The 21,422-nt window shown below is 45.9% G+C and overlaps 1 protein-coding gene and 1 long non-coding RNA gene across 2 annotated transcripts; one reads left to right on the top strand and one right to left on the bottom strand.

Annotated features, from left to right (window-relative positions):
- Positions 1 to 275: 275 nt before the first annotated feature.
- On the bottom strand, positions 276 to 19,818 carry Spp2 (secreted phosphoprotein 2). Its single transcript, XM_021171446.3, has 8 exons — positions 19,576 to 19,818; positions 19,355 to 19,479; positions 15,578 to 15,697; positions 14,464 to 14,571; positions 9,478 to 9,532; positions 8,338 to 8,388; positions 6,047 to 6,142; positions 276 to 390 (listed from the first exon to the last, which is right to left on the bottom strand). Exons 1-7 carry the CDS (start codon positions 19,640 to 19,642, stop codon positions 6,057 to 6,059), a joined length of 612 nt encoding a protein of 203 aa, XP_021027105.1. The 5' UTR covers positions 19,643 to 19,818; the 3' UTR covers positions 276 to 390; positions 6,047 to 6,056.
- On the top strand, positions 18,334 to 20,727 carry LOC115031308 (uncharacterized). Its single transcript, XR_003836928.2, has 3 exons — positions 18,334 to 18,579; positions 18,992 to 19,283; positions 20,037 to 20,727. It is a non-coding gene; the product is annotated as an uncharacterized LOC115031308 (long non-coding RNA).
- Positions 20,728 to 21,422: the final 695 nt, after the last annotated feature.

Here is a 21,422-nt window from a genome sequence, read left to right as displayed (position 1 = left end):
TGGGAGAGTATTCCTGCCCTAAAAGTCACCATGATGACTTACAAAGAAAGGCAACAGGATGCTTGAGCCTGCTTGCTTTTAACAAGATGTTAATATCTATTGTCCATTGGCTGAAAACACTCGAAACATAGTTACTTTGTGAGCCTCCATCCCTAGCATCCTCTTCATGCCTCCTAACATCAGTTTCTCATCTGAAATTGGATACTTAGTGATGCTCTAATCTGAAATTGGATACTTAGTGATGCTCTATTCCAAACCAGACAATGAGAGAGCAGTAAAGGAAGGGAACGATCTTTATTGCATGCAGAGTGGAGCTTATAAAAAGGAAAAAGACACCATTCTCCATGTCTGTCTTCATTTCAGCGTCTGCTCCTCTTTCTTTCATGAAATCTATTCAAGAGAGAAGGAAGGGCAGGTTAGACCACCATAGTATGCATCAGCAACCTGAGAAGGAAGGGCAGGTTAGACCACCACAGTGTGCATTAGCATCCCCGTGCTGGAGGCTCAGCCTGGGATGCCTGGGCAATGCTCAGAAAGTGATCTAAATGCTACAGGAGATTTGAACAGCTCCACACTGAGCAGCCTGCTTTGGACCAAAGACAGGATGAGAAACACCACAGGTAGATGAGGTAGCCTGATCAGGGGATAGAGATACAGCCACAGAATAGGAACTCATTTTTCAAAACAGGGAAGACCAGAGAAACTCCTTGCAGGGGCTCTAGCCAGGCATTAGTCTGTGAATGAGAGACAGAGGGGTCAATCAAAGCAGTGGCTGGCCAGAGGCTGTGACAGTCTGAGGAGATAGGGCTAGAGACCAAATTTCCACAAATCTATCCGCTCAGCCACCCATCAGTTAATCCATGCAGTAAGCAAGAGTGTGTGGAACATTGAAGGAGGGTTGTAAAGATTAAAAAAACCCCAAAACACGATATTGACTTCCCCAAATATTTAAAGTCATAAGCCAGTGGAGAAGATGGATGCCGCCCTACTACACGCTGTAAATGAGGTTCCAGATGCCTGACTACAGAGACAAGGGGGAATCAGCCCCTGAAAAGGGCAGTGCAGAGTGAGGTGCACTCAGGTGAACTGGACCGGACCTGGGGATGAAGGTGAGACCCAGGATCTAGTGGGGATTGCACACTGTGTGAGACATCTATGTGAGGCAGAGGCAGAGGCAGAGGCAGAGGAAGGCAGGATGTCAATAAGGGGTGCAGACGGGGACCACACTGGGGGGGGGGTGCTGCCCATATGCCATAGTCCTCGGGAGCTCAGACTTCATCCTTCATCCTTCAGGTTAGTAGGGCTCCCTGGAACTTGTATTAAGGGGACTCAGTGACTAAGTCTTTGAGGGCAACAAGAACTGCCAGGAAGAGTTGGGACACATACAGCTAGAAAGGAAGAGGAGCCAAGAACATGGAGAGGGGCAAGGAAGGAAGGAGGCCTGAACTGATGTCTGTGGCATGCTAGTCACAGCCATGAAGGAGACGGGTGGGTCTCTAAGGAAGAACTTCGGTTTAAGCTTGGAGTGGAGTAGTCAGTAGAAGTGGGTGGCATGCTGTTGCATACTAAGTTCAACCTGGAGGGATGGATCGGATCCACCCCAGGCAAGCACATCAAAGCATAACCACTGCAAATCCTGGGAAGTCACTGTACGTGGTAGAGCATTGGTAAGAGATGCAGAACAGGCAGGAATGAGAGCCAGGGGAAAGTGGAGAATGGGGTGTGGTCAGGTTTTGCCTCGGGGGCCCCCGTGCAGGTTCCCCACTCTTTTTGTGGAGTCTCGCTCCTTCTGTAGGTAAGCATGTTCTGGAGATCATAACAAGAAATTCTCACCAGTGAGTCTGAAACATGAACAATGAAATCACTCTCCAGAGGCCAAGGTGCCTCAGGTGTTAGGGAACAGTGCCCCCACCTGGTTGCTGGTGGTAAGTACACAGCTCACACTTACAGAGCTGTGGCTGGCTACTTGGCAAGAGTACATTATAGTGCCACTCAGCACATGGCAAATGTATCTCAAGCACTGAAGCTTCATATACAGATGTATCTCAAGAAGAAAACAGACGCGTGGGAAGCAGGCATAAGAAGATAAATCCAAATCCCAACACTACCTCTATGAGCAGGGCCTCTCTGACCTCCTTGCTTCCCTTCTCTAAGAAACAGATGATTTAATACGATACAATACAATACGATACGATATGATACGATACGGCATGGTATGGTATGATATGATATGATATGGTATGATATGATATGGTATGATATGATATGATATAATATGATATGGCAGGTATATGATATGGTATGGTATGGTATGGTATGGTATGGTATGGTACGGTACGGTATGATATGATATGATATGATATGGCGGGGATATGATATGATATGATAAAGTGTGATACAGAATGGTATGCTATAATATGCTATGGTATGATATGGTATGATATGATATGGTATGGTAATGTGTGATACAATACGATATGATATGATGTGATGTGATTGACACAAGATGGTGGGTGGGAAGGCAATAAGCATACTTGTGAGTCATGCTCTCTCTGGGTGCAGAGAAGACATTTGATCAACAGTAGCTGAAGGAATATGTGGAAAAATCGGGGCACTCATCTTTTTGTCATTGACTTATGGGCCAAAACCACCATCAGATCTGCCTCTGACACCGCTCTTAGGCACAAGCTAACAATCCCAATGCCAGCCACAGAGCAGCGTAAAGGAAAACGCCCCAGCTCAGATTCTTCAGGCCAGACCACAGTTGCCAAGACAGAACTGTCGTAACTACAAAGATTAAGAAGCAGACCCTTTGCAACACAGGAATTGGACCTTGGTTTTCCAAACTATGTATTTTAGAATCCCACTAACAACATCACGACTCTTTTACTAAGTACTAGATTTTACTCTCTGCTCTAGTATTAAATCATTTCTGGCAACCTCAGAGAAGACTGGAATGGTATTTACTAGATCATAGACACACTTGCTCAGTTTCTAGTTTAATCCAGGGACTAAGGCAGGCTCATGATAAAACAGAGAAAATGGGATTCACAGTTTTAGAATAGCAAGCTCACGAAGACCAACCATCCACCCATCCTACCCTGATTATTTAATGAAATCAATGGGGATATTTTTATAAGTAACTTTATATAGACATACGGCATATCTTCACTAGTCATCAAACTAAAACAATAAGGATTACCAGTAAGACATCTGCAAAGAATCCATGGCTCAATGGGAAGAAAAATAAACAAATAAAAAACCAAACCAACCAAACAAAAACATCCCAAATAGCCTTGCAGGTGCTGAGCCTCGCTCTCAGGGTTGGATTTCTGTCAGAGGCAGTGGTGCAGGTTTAGAAAGAGATCAGCTGAGCCTGGAGCACACTGGGGCTGCCTCCTCAGTAGAACCAGAGTATGGCCATTACTAGTTTCATTTTATGACCCTAGGCAACACCGTGGGCTGTTTCAAAACCTGCCCTGCTAAAGGTCACATGAGGCCAGAGATGTAACTGGGACACTATCGACAATCGATGAACAGGCCGAGGCTGCTGCACTTGGTCTCCAGGCTGTGCTGCATCTGAAGACGTGTTTTGGGTGATTCATTTCTCCACAGATGTTAGATGATCTGTTGCAACACATACATCCATGCACACTCGGTGGAGTCATATCATTAATAAGCACAGCACGCTCATCTACTGAAAATTCTGTTCTCAAACCCCTCCCCTCTCCAGATGCTCGACAGGGCAAAGGGCAGGTCTTTGCATGTATGTAAAGAGTACAATGAGTTTCTTTCTTCAAAATGATGAGTTTCTTGATCTCAGCAAGAAGTTGGTTTTTATTTTTAGATTAAAAAGATCTGCCACTTGCGTCTTTCATCCACAGTGGATTTTTTCTCTCTCCATTTTAGTAAAATGTCAGCTGACTTCTTTCAAATCATAAGTTGTTAAAATTAATTATGCCATGCTTAGCTGCCTTTCTGGAAAACGTCTCTCAAAAAACCCAAAGTAAAAGATCCCAGCTCAAAAGAAACACAATGAGCAGAGATGTGCCCTGTGTCATGGGCTGAAAGCAGGTGATAGGATGAAGGTGATAGGAATCTCCCTGGATCTGCTCTCAACAAGCCCATGAGTGTGATTGCATGTGTGTATGCACACCTCGTGTGTGCCCTCGGAGACCAGAAGACGGTACTGGATCCCCTGGAGCTGGAGTTACAGATGGCTGTAAATTACCATTCAAGTGCTGGAAACTGAATCTGGGCATCCCTGGGAGCTCAGGGGTGGGGTGGGTATGGGAAGGACAAAGCTAGAGGTGTGCACAGAGTTGAAGCAGTAAGGCTGCTGTGAGCTATGCTGGGGCGCTCAGATCCTGTCTGAAAGCAGGCAGTGCTGTTTACACTCTAACACGTGCGGAGAGCTGTAGACAGGGCTCAGCGGTTAAAAGCGCTTGCTGCTCTTGCAGAAGACCAAAGTTCAGTTCCCATCACATGAGGGCCCCAGGCATGCACAGGTTGCCCACATACACACACAGGCAAATACTCATACACATAAAATAAATAAATGTTTTCTTTAAAGATGTAAAGTACATGGATGCTGAGGCTTCGGTAGTAATGTGTGTGTGCTGTAAACATCGGTGCCCGGAATCCACACCTGTAACTGCGTTTTAAATATAATTTAAAATTGTTAAGATTTATTCATTCTATTTATGAATGTCTGCACCTGTGTGTGTGTGTGTGTGTGTGTGTGTGTGTGTGTGTGTGTGTGTACCACGTGTGCTTGGTGCCCATGGAGGTCAGAAGAGGGTGCTCGATCCCCTGGAACTGAAATTACACATGGCTGTGAGTTCTGTGGAACCACGTGGGTTCTGGGAATCAAACCCAGGTCTTCTGGGAGAGCAACAAGTCCTCTTAACTGCTGAGCCATCACTCCAGCTCCTGCAATTGTATCTTAAGTTTCCTTTTAAGTGTCTCCCTCGTGGATCCCTTTTGGATTTTTCAGAATACTTATTCTGCTTTCTCTCATCCTGGTACCAGAGAGTGTGTATAGTGGTGAGACTCGACCATACTGGGTGACGGCTTAGTAGATCAGGGCTCAGTCTACCATTCCCCGAAAGCACTGGGGGGAGAGTATACAATACATTACTCTGATTTGCTCAGTGTCTGGATTTTGCACAGCTTTGATTTAGCCCACAAGCCAAGTCTACATCAGAGGGTACCAGTGGAAGATCAAGGTCTCCTCATCTTTCCAGGATAAACACAAGGACAGCAGAGAAGGCAGGCAGTGTGGGATGAGGCCTCAAGGCCAGAATGCATTCAGTCCATTAGTATCGAGGGAAGGAAATGGCAGGCTGATATTAGATAAATCTGCCAATACAACAAACAATCCTGCACTCCACAGATGCCAGGAGACAAGGAAGGACAGAGGAGGTTCACTGATGCTCCCATGATCTATAAGTTGAGAAAACGAAGTTGGTAGCAATGGCATCAACCAAGAAAGGAAGCCAGCAGAATTTCCAGATCTCACAGTCTAGCCACAGCCAATGACCCTAGCAGACAGTTGACATAAGGACCCAGATCATGGAAGTGTGTGGCCCATTCGAAGATAGGCTACACATCAATGACAGTGATGATCAAGGAAGAGGAAGCGATGACAGAGTAATCAATAGAGGGGAGAAAGAACTGGGTTGAGAGAGTATAAGTGGCCACCAGTGTTGAAACGACAAGGAAAAGTCAAAAAGGATTTCATAAAAATATTACGGAGCCTCCTGGGAAAGATGGAGGGAGGGCAACACTGGGGTAGAGAGGTTGGGAAGACCAGGGGATATTCTCTTTGTGGTTTGGAAAAGTGGAGAAACTTGGTCATATCAGTAACAGCAGATGCCATGTGGGGAAGATGGGGGCTCACAAGATGGATGCACAGTGCCTGGAGGAGGTAGGAGGTAATAGAAGATGGAGTGGGTACTAAAGGGCCTGGAAAGGATACCATGGCACTTGTTCTAAGTCTCTTCTGCTTCTAACAGAAGTCATAGTCATACATGTTGTCCCTTACCTCCAGGATGTCACTCAAAGCCAGAATTTACTCTTGCTCTGCGATGGAGGTTCAGGAACCTTCTATGGGCAGGAGGCTGTCCCCTCCTCATGATTTCTAAGGATGGAAGGGAGAAGCAGTCTCTGTCAGGCATAAATGGATGAGGCCAAGGCAAACACAACCTGAGCCCTCGCTGCCCACAGAACACCCAAGGCACCATCTCCTGCCTTCCTCAACAAGCCTCCAGCCCTTTCAGGTCACAGTGGCACCCAGAGCTGACTTCTCACTCCACAGCCCATGTCACACTCTCAGCTGCAAGCCCTCGAGGGCAGGAACTGTCACATTTCTCTTTCAGGCATCTGTGGAAACTGCCCCATGCTTGTCACACACGTTTGTGGAATTAAATGAAATCATCATGTTCAGAGGCATCTCCGAGACAGCTGTACATCTGCATTAATGATGCTCCAAGTCCCCCAGTGTGGCTAAGTGGTGGCTTAGAGATGCCTTTTGACACACACAAGAGGGCTAATCACATGAATTTACATCTGTACTGTATTCTCTCGGTCTCTCTCTCCTTTTAACTATGTCTCTGTCTCTTTCAGTTTCTGTGTGTATTTTTTCCTTGCCTGTCTCTTTCTGTCTCTCCACGTGCATATGTGTGTGTGTGTGCATGTGTGTGTATTTCCTTCTAACTATGTCTCTGGATCTCTGTCTCTCTCTTCCGGTCTCTCACCACTAGGGAAATCTGACATGTTTTAAAGACACTCACACATCCCTGTCAAGATACCCATATCGTAAAAAAACTAATTTTCAGTACAAAGCCCATGGGGACCTGCAACCTTCCAACAACCAAGTCAGGAGTTTGAATACCAATCCTCTGACCCCAGTCAACATCAGTTGAAAGCACCAATCAGCTGCTTTCCCAACACTTCATATGGTGGAACAGAGACCCAGCTCACCTGCTCCTGTGTCCTTAGCCCCAGAAACTACAACATAGTTACAGTTTGCTGTCCAAGATGCTGAATCTGGGGATGTGTTGGTATGTAGCAATTGGAAGTAAAGCCCTCATGTAGGTTATCAATCTAAACTGTCAATTAAACTCCTGTTTTTGACCATTTCCAGAATCAAAACCCAAGATAAAACAGTTGCTACCGTGACAAACATTCAAGGACTAGGCCATGGATCCTGAAGACATTTCTGAAAGAATTGCCCCAAAGAACATGTCAGTGGCAGTGATGGCTATGCCAGCTGCGTGTTCTCCCAAAGAGACAAGCCTTGTGAGTGTGTGTGTGTGTGTGTGTGTGTTGGAGAGGGGTTTTAAAACTTAAGTTTCAGGTTTAATTCCTGTCACACAGGATCGACGGGAGCATGAAGTCGGGACCCAGAGCTCCCTAATGTTTGAGTATCAGTGTCCTTATTGTGGCAGGGCTCTGAACACAGGGTGGATTTCACAATGCTGCAAAGCAGTGTAGAGAATGCACAGGTGTAGAAGACAGATAGGTTCAAAGTCCTGATCTCTGTCCTAGTCACATGGCTGGGGACAACAAGGTCCACCCTGACTCTTCCATGGGTACATCGCCACACAGTGGACCCTATAACTCAGACACTGCTGAGGGGGTGAATCTATATAAGGACAGAGCCTCATTAACCAGAAAACTGCCCTTGCCCTTGCCTGCCTGCAGAGATGTTAGGACCATTGTCTGGAAAAGGATCTGTAGAAACAGAGAGAAATACCTTACAGAAGCCCACAGGGAGTCGGGGGAGAAGACAGTGAGGCCATAGCCTGGAAGTGAGGGCCAAAGGAGGAAGCCTTAGTAGGCAGCGAGTGTGGGTATATGCTCTGTATTTACCAACTTACACCAAGTGTTTTCCATACTCAACTCCTCTGGGTAAAAGCAGAGAACACAGAGTGTGCAGAGCCACCCAGGAGACTGAATAAGGAAACTGACCTTATAGGGAAGGGACTAAAGTCCCAGTCTCTTCTATTTACTGAGAAGTCTGGCCAAGTCTGGTAAAGGAGGGAGATAGTCAGAGGGGAGGTTGCCCAGAAAATGTCTAAGGTGGGACAAGAAGAAAAGCCAAGTGGTGACTTTTTAGGCTGACTTAACATTTGATTTCTGATAACTTCTGTGAGCAAGGGCCTCCAGGTTATCTTTTCCTGATTTACAAAGCAAGTACATGCATTCATGCTCTTCTTTGTTGAAATGGTTTCCTAATTCAGGGTCTGTCCCCCTATGCAATGGCTTCAGTATGGCCCCTGCTGCTCAGCAAAGTTTCTAGTGGCATTTCCCGGAAGGAAACAGACCACTTACCAAGTGACCGGTCACGGAATTGTTCACTTCTGGATTCATCAGAAAGAAAACCTGTAACACATTAGCACTCATCAGGCCGGACCCCTCCACCCACTTCAGAGGACCTGAAGCTGTGGATATCCTCCTTAATCAGAGGAGCCATGTAGGACAGCAGAGAATTTTACTGACGTTAACACCGATATGAAAACTCAGCAGAAACAGTCTTAAAAATGGCTTCCGAATGGTAGCACACGGATGGCATTCACAGTTAAACATTGTACAGGGAGGAGGAATGGAGATTCTTTTCTCACCAACAGAGACACCAGGAGAGACTGTGACGTGCATGCTAATCACATGGCTGGAGACTGCTGAGTCTACCCTGATCAGGCACACAGCCACACACTAGACCCTACAACTTGGATGGTGCATGAAGGGAGAAAAAGCTTAAAAATGAGGCTCTCTTAATGCGCACGCTGGTTGGGTTTTTGTTTGTTTGTTTTGCCTTTTTTTTTTTTTGTCAACTTGACATAAGTTAAGTCATCGGACAAGAGAGTACCTTGGCTGACTAAATACCCCTAAACAAGTCTGTGGGACATTTTCTCAGTTGATGAGTGATGTGGGTGGGCTCAGACTACTGTGGGTGCTACTATTCCTGGGCAGGTGGTCTTGGGCTGCATTAGAAACCAGGCTGAGGAAGCTATAAAGAGCAAGCCAGTAGGCAGCACCCCTCCATGGCCTCTGCTTCAGTTCCTGCCTTCAAGTTCCTACCTTGAGCTCCCTTCATGACAGACTGAAGATGAATAAGCCCTTCCCTTCCAAGCTGCTTTTGGTTGTGATATTTTATCCCAGTGATAGAAACAAACCAGAATGGGGAAACTGACTCTGACCCTCCCGACCTGCAGACATGTGGGACCACTGCATGTAAGCCTAGATGTAGAACTCTGTGGAAATGTGTAAGAGAGGGGTTGTATCACTGCCCAGTGAGGTAAGAGGGGAGTAAAAGTGAAGTCAGGTGTTCGCTTTTTTGTAATGACTTTAACTGCTCAAAGGTTATCTGAAGAGAACTAGACATATCTAGCTCTAAATGATTCACAGAGAACTGTGTTAGGAAGTTGTGTGAAGGAAAAGCAAATAATATTATGGTAACAGAAATCAGCTTACCGAGCAGATAATCATTTCTTCGTCTGTGGGATCTTGCCATGTCCCCAATCATCAGCTAAAGAAATTTAAGCATCAGGATGAAAAAGAAAGCTGTAAGCACTACATAGAGGGCTCAGATATTTAATGCATTCAGAGAAATAAGGGTAACTCTCAGTGGCATCTAATGTGTATATCCAAGAAAACACGGTAGGACAGAGAGAGGCTGGAGAGATGGCCCAATGGTTAAGGGCACTGCTGCTCCTCCAGAGGACGCAGGTTCAATTTTCAGCATCCACATGGCAGCTTAAAACCATCTGGAACTACAGCCTGGCCTCCTCAGGCACCAGGCACACATGTTGAGCACAGACATACATGCAGTGAAAATACCAATTCACATAAAATAAACACATAAATTAAAATAATTTAAAGGGATGATAATACATGGAAAACAGGTGCAGTGGTGCAGGCCTGAATCCAAGCAGTCTAGGGATAGAGACGGGGAGGTCATGAGTTCAAGACTAACCTGGGTTATAAAATGAGACCTTGCCCCCCCACACACACATACACACAAAGAAAAGAAGGGACAGGAGCAAGGAAGAAAGAAAGAAAGGAAGGAAGGAAGGAAGGAAGGAAGGAAGGAAGGAAGGAAGGAAGGAAGGAAGGAAGGAAGGTGGGAGAAAGGATAGAGGGGGGCACACTCAGCATCTCCATTTCCAACAGGATTAAAACTATGTATCCCCAGAAATGTGTGGCACAAACACTCCCAGCATCACTATTGATAATAGCCAATACATATAAACATCTCACATGTTGACTAGCTAGTGCTCAGATTAATCACATATAGCATATCTACACAATGGGAAATTATTTCACAATGAAAAGGAATGAGACACTTTCATACCCCTTTCCATATTACACACAAACATGTTTATGCATGAGCCTGCAAAACATCCAGCTAAGTGACACAAGCAAGTCACAAATGGCACATGCTATATGGGCTATTTATGTGAAATGATCAGGATGGAAGACGCAGTGGATGCAGAGATCAGATCTGTATTTGCTAGGGGTGGGAGAATGTAGACTAGGGAAGGATTCATCTCAGGAGCCTCTCTCTCCATATGATGAATGTGTTCTGAATATCAATAGTAGTAGCAACTTGACCACCAGCATGCAAACACACCCCAACCCTATGAACTGCACATGTGTACAAGATTGAATGACATGGGAATTGTAGCTTAGTGGCATTGCTTAAAAATGAAAGGAAAAAAAAACTATTACGCCAAGGGCTAAGGATGTAGCTTGGTGGCAGAGCACATAGTTTGTTTAGGAAGCCCTGCATCCCATTCCTAACACCACACGAAAATAATAATCACGGTATATATTGAAAATATATGTAAAAATAAAAAGTGAAATGGAATCTGTGGGAGAGGCATATGACCTTAGCCAGGCCAAGAAGAGCAATGGCCGAAGATTCAGGTGACGTCAGCTAGAGATGAATGTTCCCTTTGCCTCCTGAGTACCAAGGATGCAAGTAGGGAAAAGATGGGGCTGGGATGTAGCTTGGTCAGTTAGACACTTGCCCAGCAGGCATGAAACTCTGGGTCCAATCCCTAGCATCAAATAGAACTGAGCGTGGTTGGCCCCAACCTTCTATAGTTCCCTACAAGCCACCATATACACCAGAAAAATCACAGTAACAAAATTTCCCTGCATACCGTCCCTAGCAGCACACAAAAATAATAATCACAGTTTACATAGAAAATATATGTAAAAAATAAATAGTAAAAAGGCTCTGTAGGAGAAACATATAACCTCAGCCTCATAGGATCCGGTCATTTCTGAATTAGCGGGACGATATGTCCCAGGTACATCAGAGGAGTTGACTCGGACCATCCAGTAAAGGGACCCTTGGTATTTAGCATCAAGAAACTGGGAAAGCTCAGAAATTGCCTGGGAGGTTGGCCCTCAGAAGTCAGCAGTGCGACTGAGATCAGTCAACAATGTTTCTGTTCTCTGCACTGGGAAGATGTCCCCATGTGACCCTGAGGTCTCTGGTCATTGGTTTCATGACTTTATAATCCTAAAATACACTTCATGATGAAACAGCCAAGGGGTGGCTGTGCCATCTCCGTAGACAACATTAATGCTCATGTGCAGGTCTTGAAGTTGGAGTTTTATACACTTTTAGTATAATGTTCTCTCTTGGAAAAGTGAATGAAAGTAGAAGACATGGATAAAGTTATTCCACACAGCTGTACAACAATGGAAAAGATGTAAACACCTGTCAAAGATATTATCCCACAACAAATGACCAAATGATGTAACTGTGATGTTAACCTCACCATTGGAATCTAGAAGGGTCCTTTGTGCTGTATTCCCATTTCTTTCCCAGAATTCTTGTGTTCTTTTAACAAGTACTTGCTGAGCACCTACCTGGTATCAATTATAAATGAGGCAGATGAAAATGAATATTCCTCTGCCTCAGGAGATGAGGTCTAGTATGGAAAGCAGTCAAGGAAGAAGGGTGATAGCAGGTCACAGATGAAGAGCATTGATTTCATAGTAATATTGCAAACCACTTTGTCATGGCCAATGTTGATCGTTAACAGAATTAGGAATTACCTAGGAGATACACCTCCTGGGGAGTCTATGAAGAGGTTTAAGTAAGAGAAGACCTTCTCTAAATGCAAGTGGGATGGGCCATGGTCTGGGGTTCCAGGCTGATAAAAAGAGGAAAAGGAAAAAGCCAGCAGAGTGACAAGACCCTCCTCTCTGTCTCTGTCTCTGTCTCTGTCTCTGTCTCTGTCTCTGTCTCTGTCTCTGTCTCTGTCTCTCTCTCTCTCTCTCTCTCCTGAATTCAGACACTGTGTGACCAGTACCACATGCTTCTGTTGTCACAGTTAAAGCTGTCCTTGCTGCCATGATGGGCTGTGCTTTCAAACTGTGAGCCCAAATGAACGTCCTCCCTCAACCCTTGTCCCAGCAACCAGTAAAGTAACTAGTACATGTCTCTAAGGCAATCACGGGCAAAAAGGCTTCTGCTACTGACTCAGCATCTGTTATACATCAGACCCTGGAACTGATATTTCACATCCACTCAGGCCTCATTTGGGCCCATAGAGTAACTAAAAGCAAGAAGAACCACTGATTCTAAGGCCCCTTCTCCTGTGTGTCACTTGCTTACACTATAGAATATAGCACGCCAGTCACTCCAGATGTGGTTATCTGACCTAGCTCATTCCCTTTCAAGGCTGAAGGCTCAAAGATGAATCAATATCTTAAACCTGAGGTCACTTTCAACTCCAGGAGGATCAAACTTTGAAGGGTCCCCATCCCACCCTGACTTCCTAGGGCAATTATCCTGGAGCAGAAGTCATCCTGTATAAGAACTAGGCTGGTTCCTTTGGGCAAAGACAGTGATTAATAGATTATCAATCTATTAACCAGAATGTAGGACAGATTGGGGTTGAAATAATGATGGGGACTCAAAGATAAGAATTATTTAATAATGCATACCTTTAACCTTCTGCCCCAATTTTTCTATAACTCTAAGACTCATGTCTAGACTCAAAAGATAGACTTGGGGGGATGGCAGTCACTAGACCCTTTTGCTTATTGCTCTTCTCAGTGTGGCCCCATTAAATAAATCTCTGTCTGTTTTTCACTATTTCTTTAGCTGGCTTATTGAAATGGATTGCTCCTAACTTGTTGGGACTGGAGCCCAGGCCTTTGCCCTAAAACTTCTGTTAATAGTGAGTGTCCTCATTATTCAGCATTTAACAGATAAAGAAATTGACGATCATGGAGGTTAAATGAAGGTCAAGTATCCTGACCTAGGGTGCATATCTAACAAATAGTTTTGAACACAGAGAGAGAGAGAGAGAGAGAGAGAGAGAGAGAGAGAGAGAGAGAGAGAGAGAGAGAGAGAAAGAGAGAGAGACAGAGAGAGAGACAGAGAGAGAGACCGAGAGAGAGACAGAGAGAGACAAAGAGACAGAGATTGGGTTAAAGGGAGGGAGGGAGAGAAAGAGACAGAGAAGGCAGGATAGACAGACAGATAAAGATTGATTCTATCAGTCCTGTTCCCCATGAGCAGTGGTTCCCAACCTTCCTAATGCTGCAACCCTTTAATGCAGTTCTTCATGCTGTAGTGACCCCCAACCATAAAATTACTTTTGTTGCTACTTCATAACTGTAACTTGTTACTGTTATGGATCACAACATAAATATTTATGTTTTCTCTGATGGTCTTACATGACCCCTGTGAGTGGGGTCATGACCCACAGGTTGGAAACTGCAGTAGCACTAGTTAATCTTGAACAACACAGGGACAGACTGGTTAAAATACGGTGATTGTGGAAAGCTAGAGAGTCTCAGCCTTGGCTCAACTTACCTGGGGTATCTCAGCCCCGGTAGTCCTTTACTGCCCACCTCTGTGTATAACTGAACATCCTGTGGTCACCAAGCCAAATCCATTTGGGAATGTACAGATCCCTAGCTCCCAACAACCCCAAAGCTAAAAATAACCTCAGATACCTCTATGGCCTATAGCAGTTCCCTTCTTTGCTGTTAGCCACCTACATGAAATTTCTGCAAACATATCTGAAAATGCCTTGATTTTTACACGTTTCTTTGTTCCTATGAAAACATGAAATTAATAGCAAGCTATCATGCTGGGACATAGCATGTGGGGCAATCGGAATCTACCCTCGCAGGCACAGTCACTCGGATTTAGCTCCAAAATGAACTATTTTTTTTATTCCAATCGAAGTGAGAGCTCTGTTGCTGTGTTTTGTGTTTGCAGGGGCTGGGGTGGGGGTGGGGGGCAGTGGAAAGAAGTAAAGATTATGGAAAATGAGCCTGTAGCTGTTCAAGGGGGAATCCAGCTATGTGAGCAGAATTCTGTCTACCAGTGTCTGAATGGTGTTCCTGTTGTCTTATCAAATAGCTTGGCTTTCAGAGACCACCCCCCAGACGCAGCCGGAAGGAGACAGGGCCCCATCATACCTCCTCACTGCTGTTGGACTCAGATGAGGACGCCCAGCGGCAGTGAGCCCACACATCCTTTACCTGTCCCTTGGACATCTGCACAGTGCTCCTGCAAGCAGCTGTTGGCTGGAAAAGACAGAGTCATGAGTGGCTTCTTCCGCACCCTGCGAGAGAGCTTAGCCTCTAGACAAGAAACTGCAGGGCTTGCCAAACAAGGCAGAAGGGAGGTATTCACGGAGGTGGTTCAGTTTCCCAAAGTGAACACATTGCAGAACCAAACAACAACAAAAAAGGGGAATTGTTTAAGTGTCTCCATGAGCTTAATTCCAGTCTCCGAGAAACGGCTGCCTTTCCTTGTAAGCACAAAAGGCTGTCTGGGATCCATTCTTGCTTTAATAGAAACAAGTGGTAAAGATGTCATATATTTGTATATATTTGTTTATATGGTGTGTGTGTGCGCGCGCGCGCGCACACACACACACACACACACACACACACACACACACACACACACAGATAAGTCATTTGGCCCTGAGATTTGGCTAGAAGTATGTGCATGTAACATCCTCTGCAAAACAGAGCCCCATTGAAATTTCATGAGAGAAATAACAAAATTATTCCTTTTGTCATGAGTTCTCAGAGAGCCATTCATTTGGCTGAAAACATTTTGGCTCTGGACTGATAGCTTCATTCTGCTCAGAGAGGGTCTTGTCATACTATAGCTGACTAGTCTGGTCTCAGGGAATGAATGCATCATGTGACATACCATGGGACCTGAATGGAGAAGGGGAGACACACCATGGGCTCTCTGTCTCTGCACTCACTATGCCTGATATAAACCATCTAACCTCATGAGACTCATATGCTACTTAATGGGGATTTTTTTGTCTGTACTTTAAAGAACAGGCCACTGGCACAGTAAGGGTTAAAGAGCTGACCACTCTCACCAAAGACTGCAGATTCCACAGCTCAGGATCTCACTTCCTCAGTCCCAGAGCGCACAGCCCAGTCTGGGACATGTCGTGGTGATCCAGTGTGTGCCCGAATGGCAGACAGGCTCCTTTGGTGAGTCCTAATCTGCTCATGGTCATGGACGTAGTGAGGTCCTCCCTTGCATTTCTGGGTCACTTACCACAGAGTAGCCCCTTTGGAAGGCACAGGTGGAGGAATCACCAGAATCTCTCAGGCATGTAGTTTCATGAACACTGAACTCTAAGTTCATGACCAATGTGTCTTCATCTAGGACGTTGACCTTCGCAAAAGCAAAGCACAGATTCTCATTAGACACGTGTCTGAACTTCATGGTAGTAGATACGATTTGTTTTTTCCTGCCCAATGAGAAACCATAAACAGGGTCACCCACTCACTGGGAAAGCTATGTGTCATCTTGGCATATGTGCAGTGGTGTGCACTCAGACTGAAACCAATAGAGAAAAGCCATGCAACCCTGAACACGGTGGAACCAAAGAAGCGTGTGTGGTTGGCACACTTCCAACCCCAGCACTCGGAAGGCTGAGCCAGGAGGTTCCCAGCTTGAGGCCAACCTGGCCCATAGAGAGAGATCTTGTCCTAAAATAACAGTAAATGGGAGGGAGAGAGGAAGGAAGGCAGTGTGAAGGAGGGACAGAATGTGTGACTTCACACCAATGCCAACACTGACAACTCCTTCTTGGTACTCAGAGTCTGGACTTGTGAGCTCATCTAGTCACCAAATATTATTTTGTAGCTCCTAAACTAGTGATGACTTTGAGTCACCCAATGTACATGTCCTCAAGTAAAGGGAAGGAGGAGGCAAGGGGTCCTGCCATCTTGTTCCATCTTGTGCACAGAACATGGTGGCTCACATTTGTTTGGGAAACTTGTGATGGGTATTGTTGTGCTTTCTTTGGATCATCTTAGTCCCCAGGGTAGTGCCAGAAGCTCCCTGGCATCAAGAGTAAGAGACTGTGATGTGCCTTATGTAGAAAATACATGCATTCAATAAGAGTTCTTTGTGTGTGTGTGTGTGTGTGTGTGTGTGTGTGTGTGTGTGTGTGTGTGCAGGGGGGAATCCCAGGCCTGTGGGCAGTGAGTTCAATGGTAATTAGTCTACAATGTATATTAGGTACCAATAAGGAAGAACTCACAAAATCAAGGCTATATGTTGAATGTGTCAATGAAGGTATTGTGCCCCAAGACTCTTGGGAACCTCACTCTAAATCTCTCCCAGGAGCCATGATCTTAGTCTTTGCAAGTTCAGTCTCAGAAAACAGCAAGAATCATGGACCTGTAGTGACATTTTCTAAATGAAGGCATCTCACATGTCTACCAACAAGAAAATGAGCTATAAGCCATCTCCTGGTTGAGCATGTTGACCTATGATTGAATCTACATCATTTTCTAATTCTTTCCACCAAGGGTGGCATCCTGGGAAACCTTTCAAAGTTCCTGGAAAAACCTGGGTGGTCTGAGGACAGGGGATGCTGTGATATACCAAGCCCTTCCCTGTGTACTGGGCACCCGAGACAGAGCAGAAAAGACATCAGGCAGCTGTGATTCCAGAGTGGGTACTTCCATGTAGATGATTGTCAGAAAATGAAAGATGACCATTCGGGTAGTTCATGCTGAAGAATGACTGACAGGCAGCATGAGGAGATGGGAGAGAAGGGAGGAAGTAGCTGAGTTATAAAAGATTCAGTGGAACCTTCCAGAAGAGGAAAAATGTAAACAGAGACTCAGAGGATGAGGGCTTATTGTCTGAGGAAAAAGCAGAGCCCAGTGTTCCAGGACAAAGTCTGGCCCGTGTTGTCAGAGAAGTGTGAGGAGAGAGAGCGAGCCATTTACTGCAATGTGCGAGAGATGGGGGAATGTCAGACAATTCATGGTCTTGTCGGTCATGGGAAGCCATTACCGAATGAAGCACCAACCCACACTTCTTTCCACCCACAGTAATTTCTGTTGCCTACAGCCATTGACCAGACCTTAAACATTCTCTCTCAGACTCAGTTTTTAATTCTTCCCATGATCAGGCTAGAGGGCTAGAGTTCCAGAATCTTATACTCTGCTTCTCTTCAGATTACAAACACCGTCTTTATGCTAATCATCTCTCATTTGACCGCAAGTGGCCAAAAAGAAGCCCACCACACTTTACTGCCTTGCTGTTCCTTCTGTCAGTCTCTTTGTTCCCTGGTGGGGTTGTAAGGGGTTGCAGAGACAAAAGGCCATCCCAACTAGAGAGGGAGTTTGTCTCACACAGAGGAGGAACAGAATACTGGGATGTCGCATAAAGGCCATCTCCGTTCCGTAACTTTGCAGTTGTTTCCTGTGACATTGTGGAATGCAGAGCTCCAGGAAAGACCATGGGGACTCAAAGGATGGGGCAGAGCAAAGGCGGCTCAGGAACAGGCAGGCATGGGGTGGGCATCACAGAGACAGCCACACTAAGCATCTCTAGGATCACATCTGTGAGTGGCTTATCTTTAGGTCCATGTGCCTGGGGTCAGGCCCATGTGACTATACCAAGATGGCCACGTGTCAGATTATGCTGTGTCGGCCGTGTCTCACTGGTTACCTGTCCACAGTGTCCCAGGTTACATCTCTCTGAATCTGTCCTTGCACTCCTATTTAATGAACTGTTTCCGTTCATTTAGCAATGGCTAAATTAAAAATGATGTAAACTATAGATCTGCAAGTTTGACAAGGAGCTGTGGGTTCTACAACATTCTAAGAAGATTGCATTCGGTGCCAATGGAATGTGGCCTGGGTGCTGGCATGAGCAGGGTGGGAGGAAGAGGCTTTCTTCTAGAAGCAGCTTGACCTTTGGCTAGCAGCTGCCTACACCTGCCTCTAAGTGCCTCCCCACCAGAGTGCTCAGTGTGAACCCTGACAGTCAGGTGCTGGGTGGGGCTGGCAGCTCACTCTAGCTCAGTCTACACCTTCACAACCCAGTTATCCAGCTAGAAAAGGCAACCAAAGCAATGAAATTTTCTTTGCATTTGGGAGAAAGAACACTTGGAACCAGTGTCTGCAAAAGGGGACCAAAGGGACCTGTTCTATATGCAGGCGAGCTGGGAGAATGAAGTGTGTATGCTGTTGAGGAGCAGAGGAGCAGCTGAGTGTGAGAGGAGCAGCTGAGTATGAAAGGAGCAGCTGAATGTAAGTAAGAGGTGGTAGCCTAGAATAGGGTGGAAAAGGGAGCAGCCAGTAGGGGTGGCCATGTGGCCTCTGTGTGGAGGTAGTGGCTGCTGGCCACCTGACCACAAGGCTCTACTCATGTCTCCATGAGCTTGTCAGTCCTATTTCTTCTTCATGTCTGTCCCTACCTTCCTGTTAGCCCAGTTAAGCCTATAAGAAGACAGAGAGACTCCTCAGGGAGCAGGAAGGAGAAAGGCCTCTCTATGATCCTGTTCTGCTTCCCCCTCACTTTGGCCACAGTAAGTCAGAGCAAGCCCGAGATAATGTCCCTTTTCCAAGTTCTCTAGGTGATCGGGAAAGAGCACTATCAAGTCCACCAGAGTGGGTGGGTTTCGTGGACTCAGAAGCCAGCGTTTCTTCCCTATAAACACAGGTAGCCCAATGCTGAGTCGGGAGAGAGTCTCTTTCTCATTAGGCAGCACCTCCCAATCAAACAGCATCACAAGGACTTCTGGGATCTTCACCCCAAACCAGGACACACAGAGAGAAAAGCCGAGGTCAGAGGGAAAACACAGAGGGAAGAATCAGATGTCCCAGGAAGCTTTGACAGCCTCGGGACAACAACAACAACAAAATGTAATTAAATCTCTTCTCAGTCCAAAATGTCAGCATGGAAGAGGACAGGCTGTGATCATTGTAAACAGAAGAATAATCTACTCAACAAAGTAGGTGAAGTCAAGACGGGGGCGGGGGTGGTAAAAAAAAATGGCTCAGGGAGGTATCTCCATCCACTTACTTTCTTCAAGGAGCTCCGGGTTGCCCGAAACAGGTAAGGACTCAGGGACTGCGAGTTCACCTTTGCCACTGAGGCACTGAGAGCTTCCTGCAGAGAGGAAGGGTCGTAGTCGTACACCGGGAAACCTAGACAGCAAGCGCACAGGCCACAGTGAGAGATGAGGCACCGAGAGGGCTGTGATCACCTAGCGCAGGTGGCCAGCGGTGGCATGTGTCCTTTACCTGAGGCACACCAGTAGCGCATGCCCAGCACCAACAAAGCCAGCGTCTTCAGCATTGCGGGCTCCATACTGAGGATGGCGACCCAGAGTCAGGGAGACGGCCTCTCTCCAGGCTTCTGGATGACGGCTCTTTCCGAGGGCGGCTGTCTTATTCTTGTCACCTGTGACCTAGCTGCCCTGGCTGGCTGGAGCAATCTGGAACCTCAGCAGAGATGATTGATTCCGGTGTCAATATTTACTGCTGACTTTTCCTGTGGAAAAATTCCAGACTGAGGCCACTTTTGAAGTTTGGACCTCTCCGAGGGACTTTAGCCCACAGCAGGAGACATTCAGAGAGGCTTGGGTCTCCCTGTATAATGTTTATCTTCTCTCTTTGCATTTTGTTCTTTGGGGGAGGGGACATAATTGTGGACTCAACAAAACGGTGACTTTAAACTGCTTGTGCATCTATTCCTTTCCCAGGTCCTCAAAATCCCGCACCCTCCGCCTCTCGATGCCAGAGTCCTCCCTTCCTAGAGACTGCACTCACGTGGAGTGATTTTCCTGTCTGCTTAGCTCTGCCTGCCACCTCCACTACAAAGGCCATGGTTCAGAAACCACAATGGCTGTGTTTGTGATACGGAGAGTAATGAAGCATGCGGTGGATGAGTGAGTGTATGAGCGCACCAGGTCTCACTCAACTGTATTTCAGGTCTTTCATCTGAAGCCGGCGCTAACTTCTGCTGTATAACAAGTACCCAGAGTGTAATACCACGAGACAATGACCACTGGAATTTGTAATTCCATTACTTTTAACCTGGTTTGAACTCAATTCCATTAGAGTCTTCCAGATTGAACTAATGTCACCATCTGGCTCCGAACGCTCTGGACTCATTAAATGAACTGCAGTAATAAAAGCAATTGCAGATGAGCTGAGGAGATGAAGGGAACAACAGCATCCTGTTGCCAGCACTGAGCTATTGATTTTGCTTGACGTTTGCTGGGGTGAGGGAGGGGGGACCACTGCATTTCTCAGATTCTCTTGGCTATAATTAAGTGTTAGCACCAGGCGTGCAGGGTGGGCTCTGATGGAAGCTAGAAAGCAATGACTTTTAAAATGCCCCTGCAGAATTCCATCATGTCTTGTAAACCCAGAAGATTAAATATAAGCCATCCAGTCACGCTCATGCTACGGTGATTTCTTGTTCTTCCTCCGGTCTGCAGAAATGTGTGCCTCGATCATCCCAGTGATTTTCTGCTATTCCAGCCCCCAAATACTCGGTCAAAGTATTCAAAATTGGGTGGCAGTAAGTGAAGCATTGTATAGCCCTGCACACAGTCCCTGGAAATTTATATAAAGTGCATCACAGACCATTTAACAGGAGTACCTGGGAACACACTGAGCAAGAACCGATGGGCTATGGCTGCATCGTAAATGAAGATGCATTACTTTCCAAGGTCATTTCCTCTTTCTCATCCTCCCCATCATATTATTTGCACTGGGGTGGGATCACTAAATTTAGACAAATGTAAAAATGGAATCTTCAACTGATCCCTAAACCACGAACTTCACAGCTGCCTTCTGATTTCTTATAGCATCATGATTGCTAAACTGAGCTCTGTCACTAAGTCTGCTTTCTGTCCTCATCTCAATATTTCTGGGTTCTGGAAACGTCAGTGGTGCCATCGGAATAGCCATCATGCAAAGACCCCCAGACAGCTTCAGCACCACCTAGGACTTCACTGAAAATGTGTACCTTCCAGACCCACCCAGAAGGACCCAACAAAGACTCCAGAGAGAGGACCAGTTGTCTTTATTTGACAAACCCCTCTCCCACCTCTCTTTCTCTCTCACCCTTCCTCTTCCTC

The sequence above is a fragment of the Mus caroli genome, unplaced genomic scaffold, assembly GCF_978045245.1.
Source record: "Mus caroli unplaced genomic scaffold, Mus_caroli_1 scaffold_1, whole genome shotgun sequence".
Classification (NCBI taxonomy): Eukaryota; Metazoa; Chordata; class Mammalia; order Rodentia; family Muridae; genus Mus; species Mus caroli.
Note: the sequence above shows the minus strand (reverse complement) of the source record. Positions and strands in the feature narration are given on the sequence as shown.

What these genes read in the sequence shown, in the direction of transcription:
- Spp2 (XM_021171446.3), bottom strand. Translation starts at nt 19,642, where the DNA reads ATGGAGCCCGCAATGCTGAAGACGCTGGCTTTGTTGGTGCTGGGCATG. An exon ending in TCCAAAGGGGCTACTCTGTG is followed by an intron (nt 14,572 to 15,577) that starts GTAAGTGACCCA and finishes TGTCTTTTCCAG; the next exon opens with CCAACAGCTGCTTGCAGGAG. An exon ending in AGTCCAACAGCAGTGAGGAG is followed by an intron (nt 9,533 to 14,463) that starts GTATGATGGGGC and finishes AAATTTCTTTAG; the next exon opens with CTGATGATTGGGGACATGGC.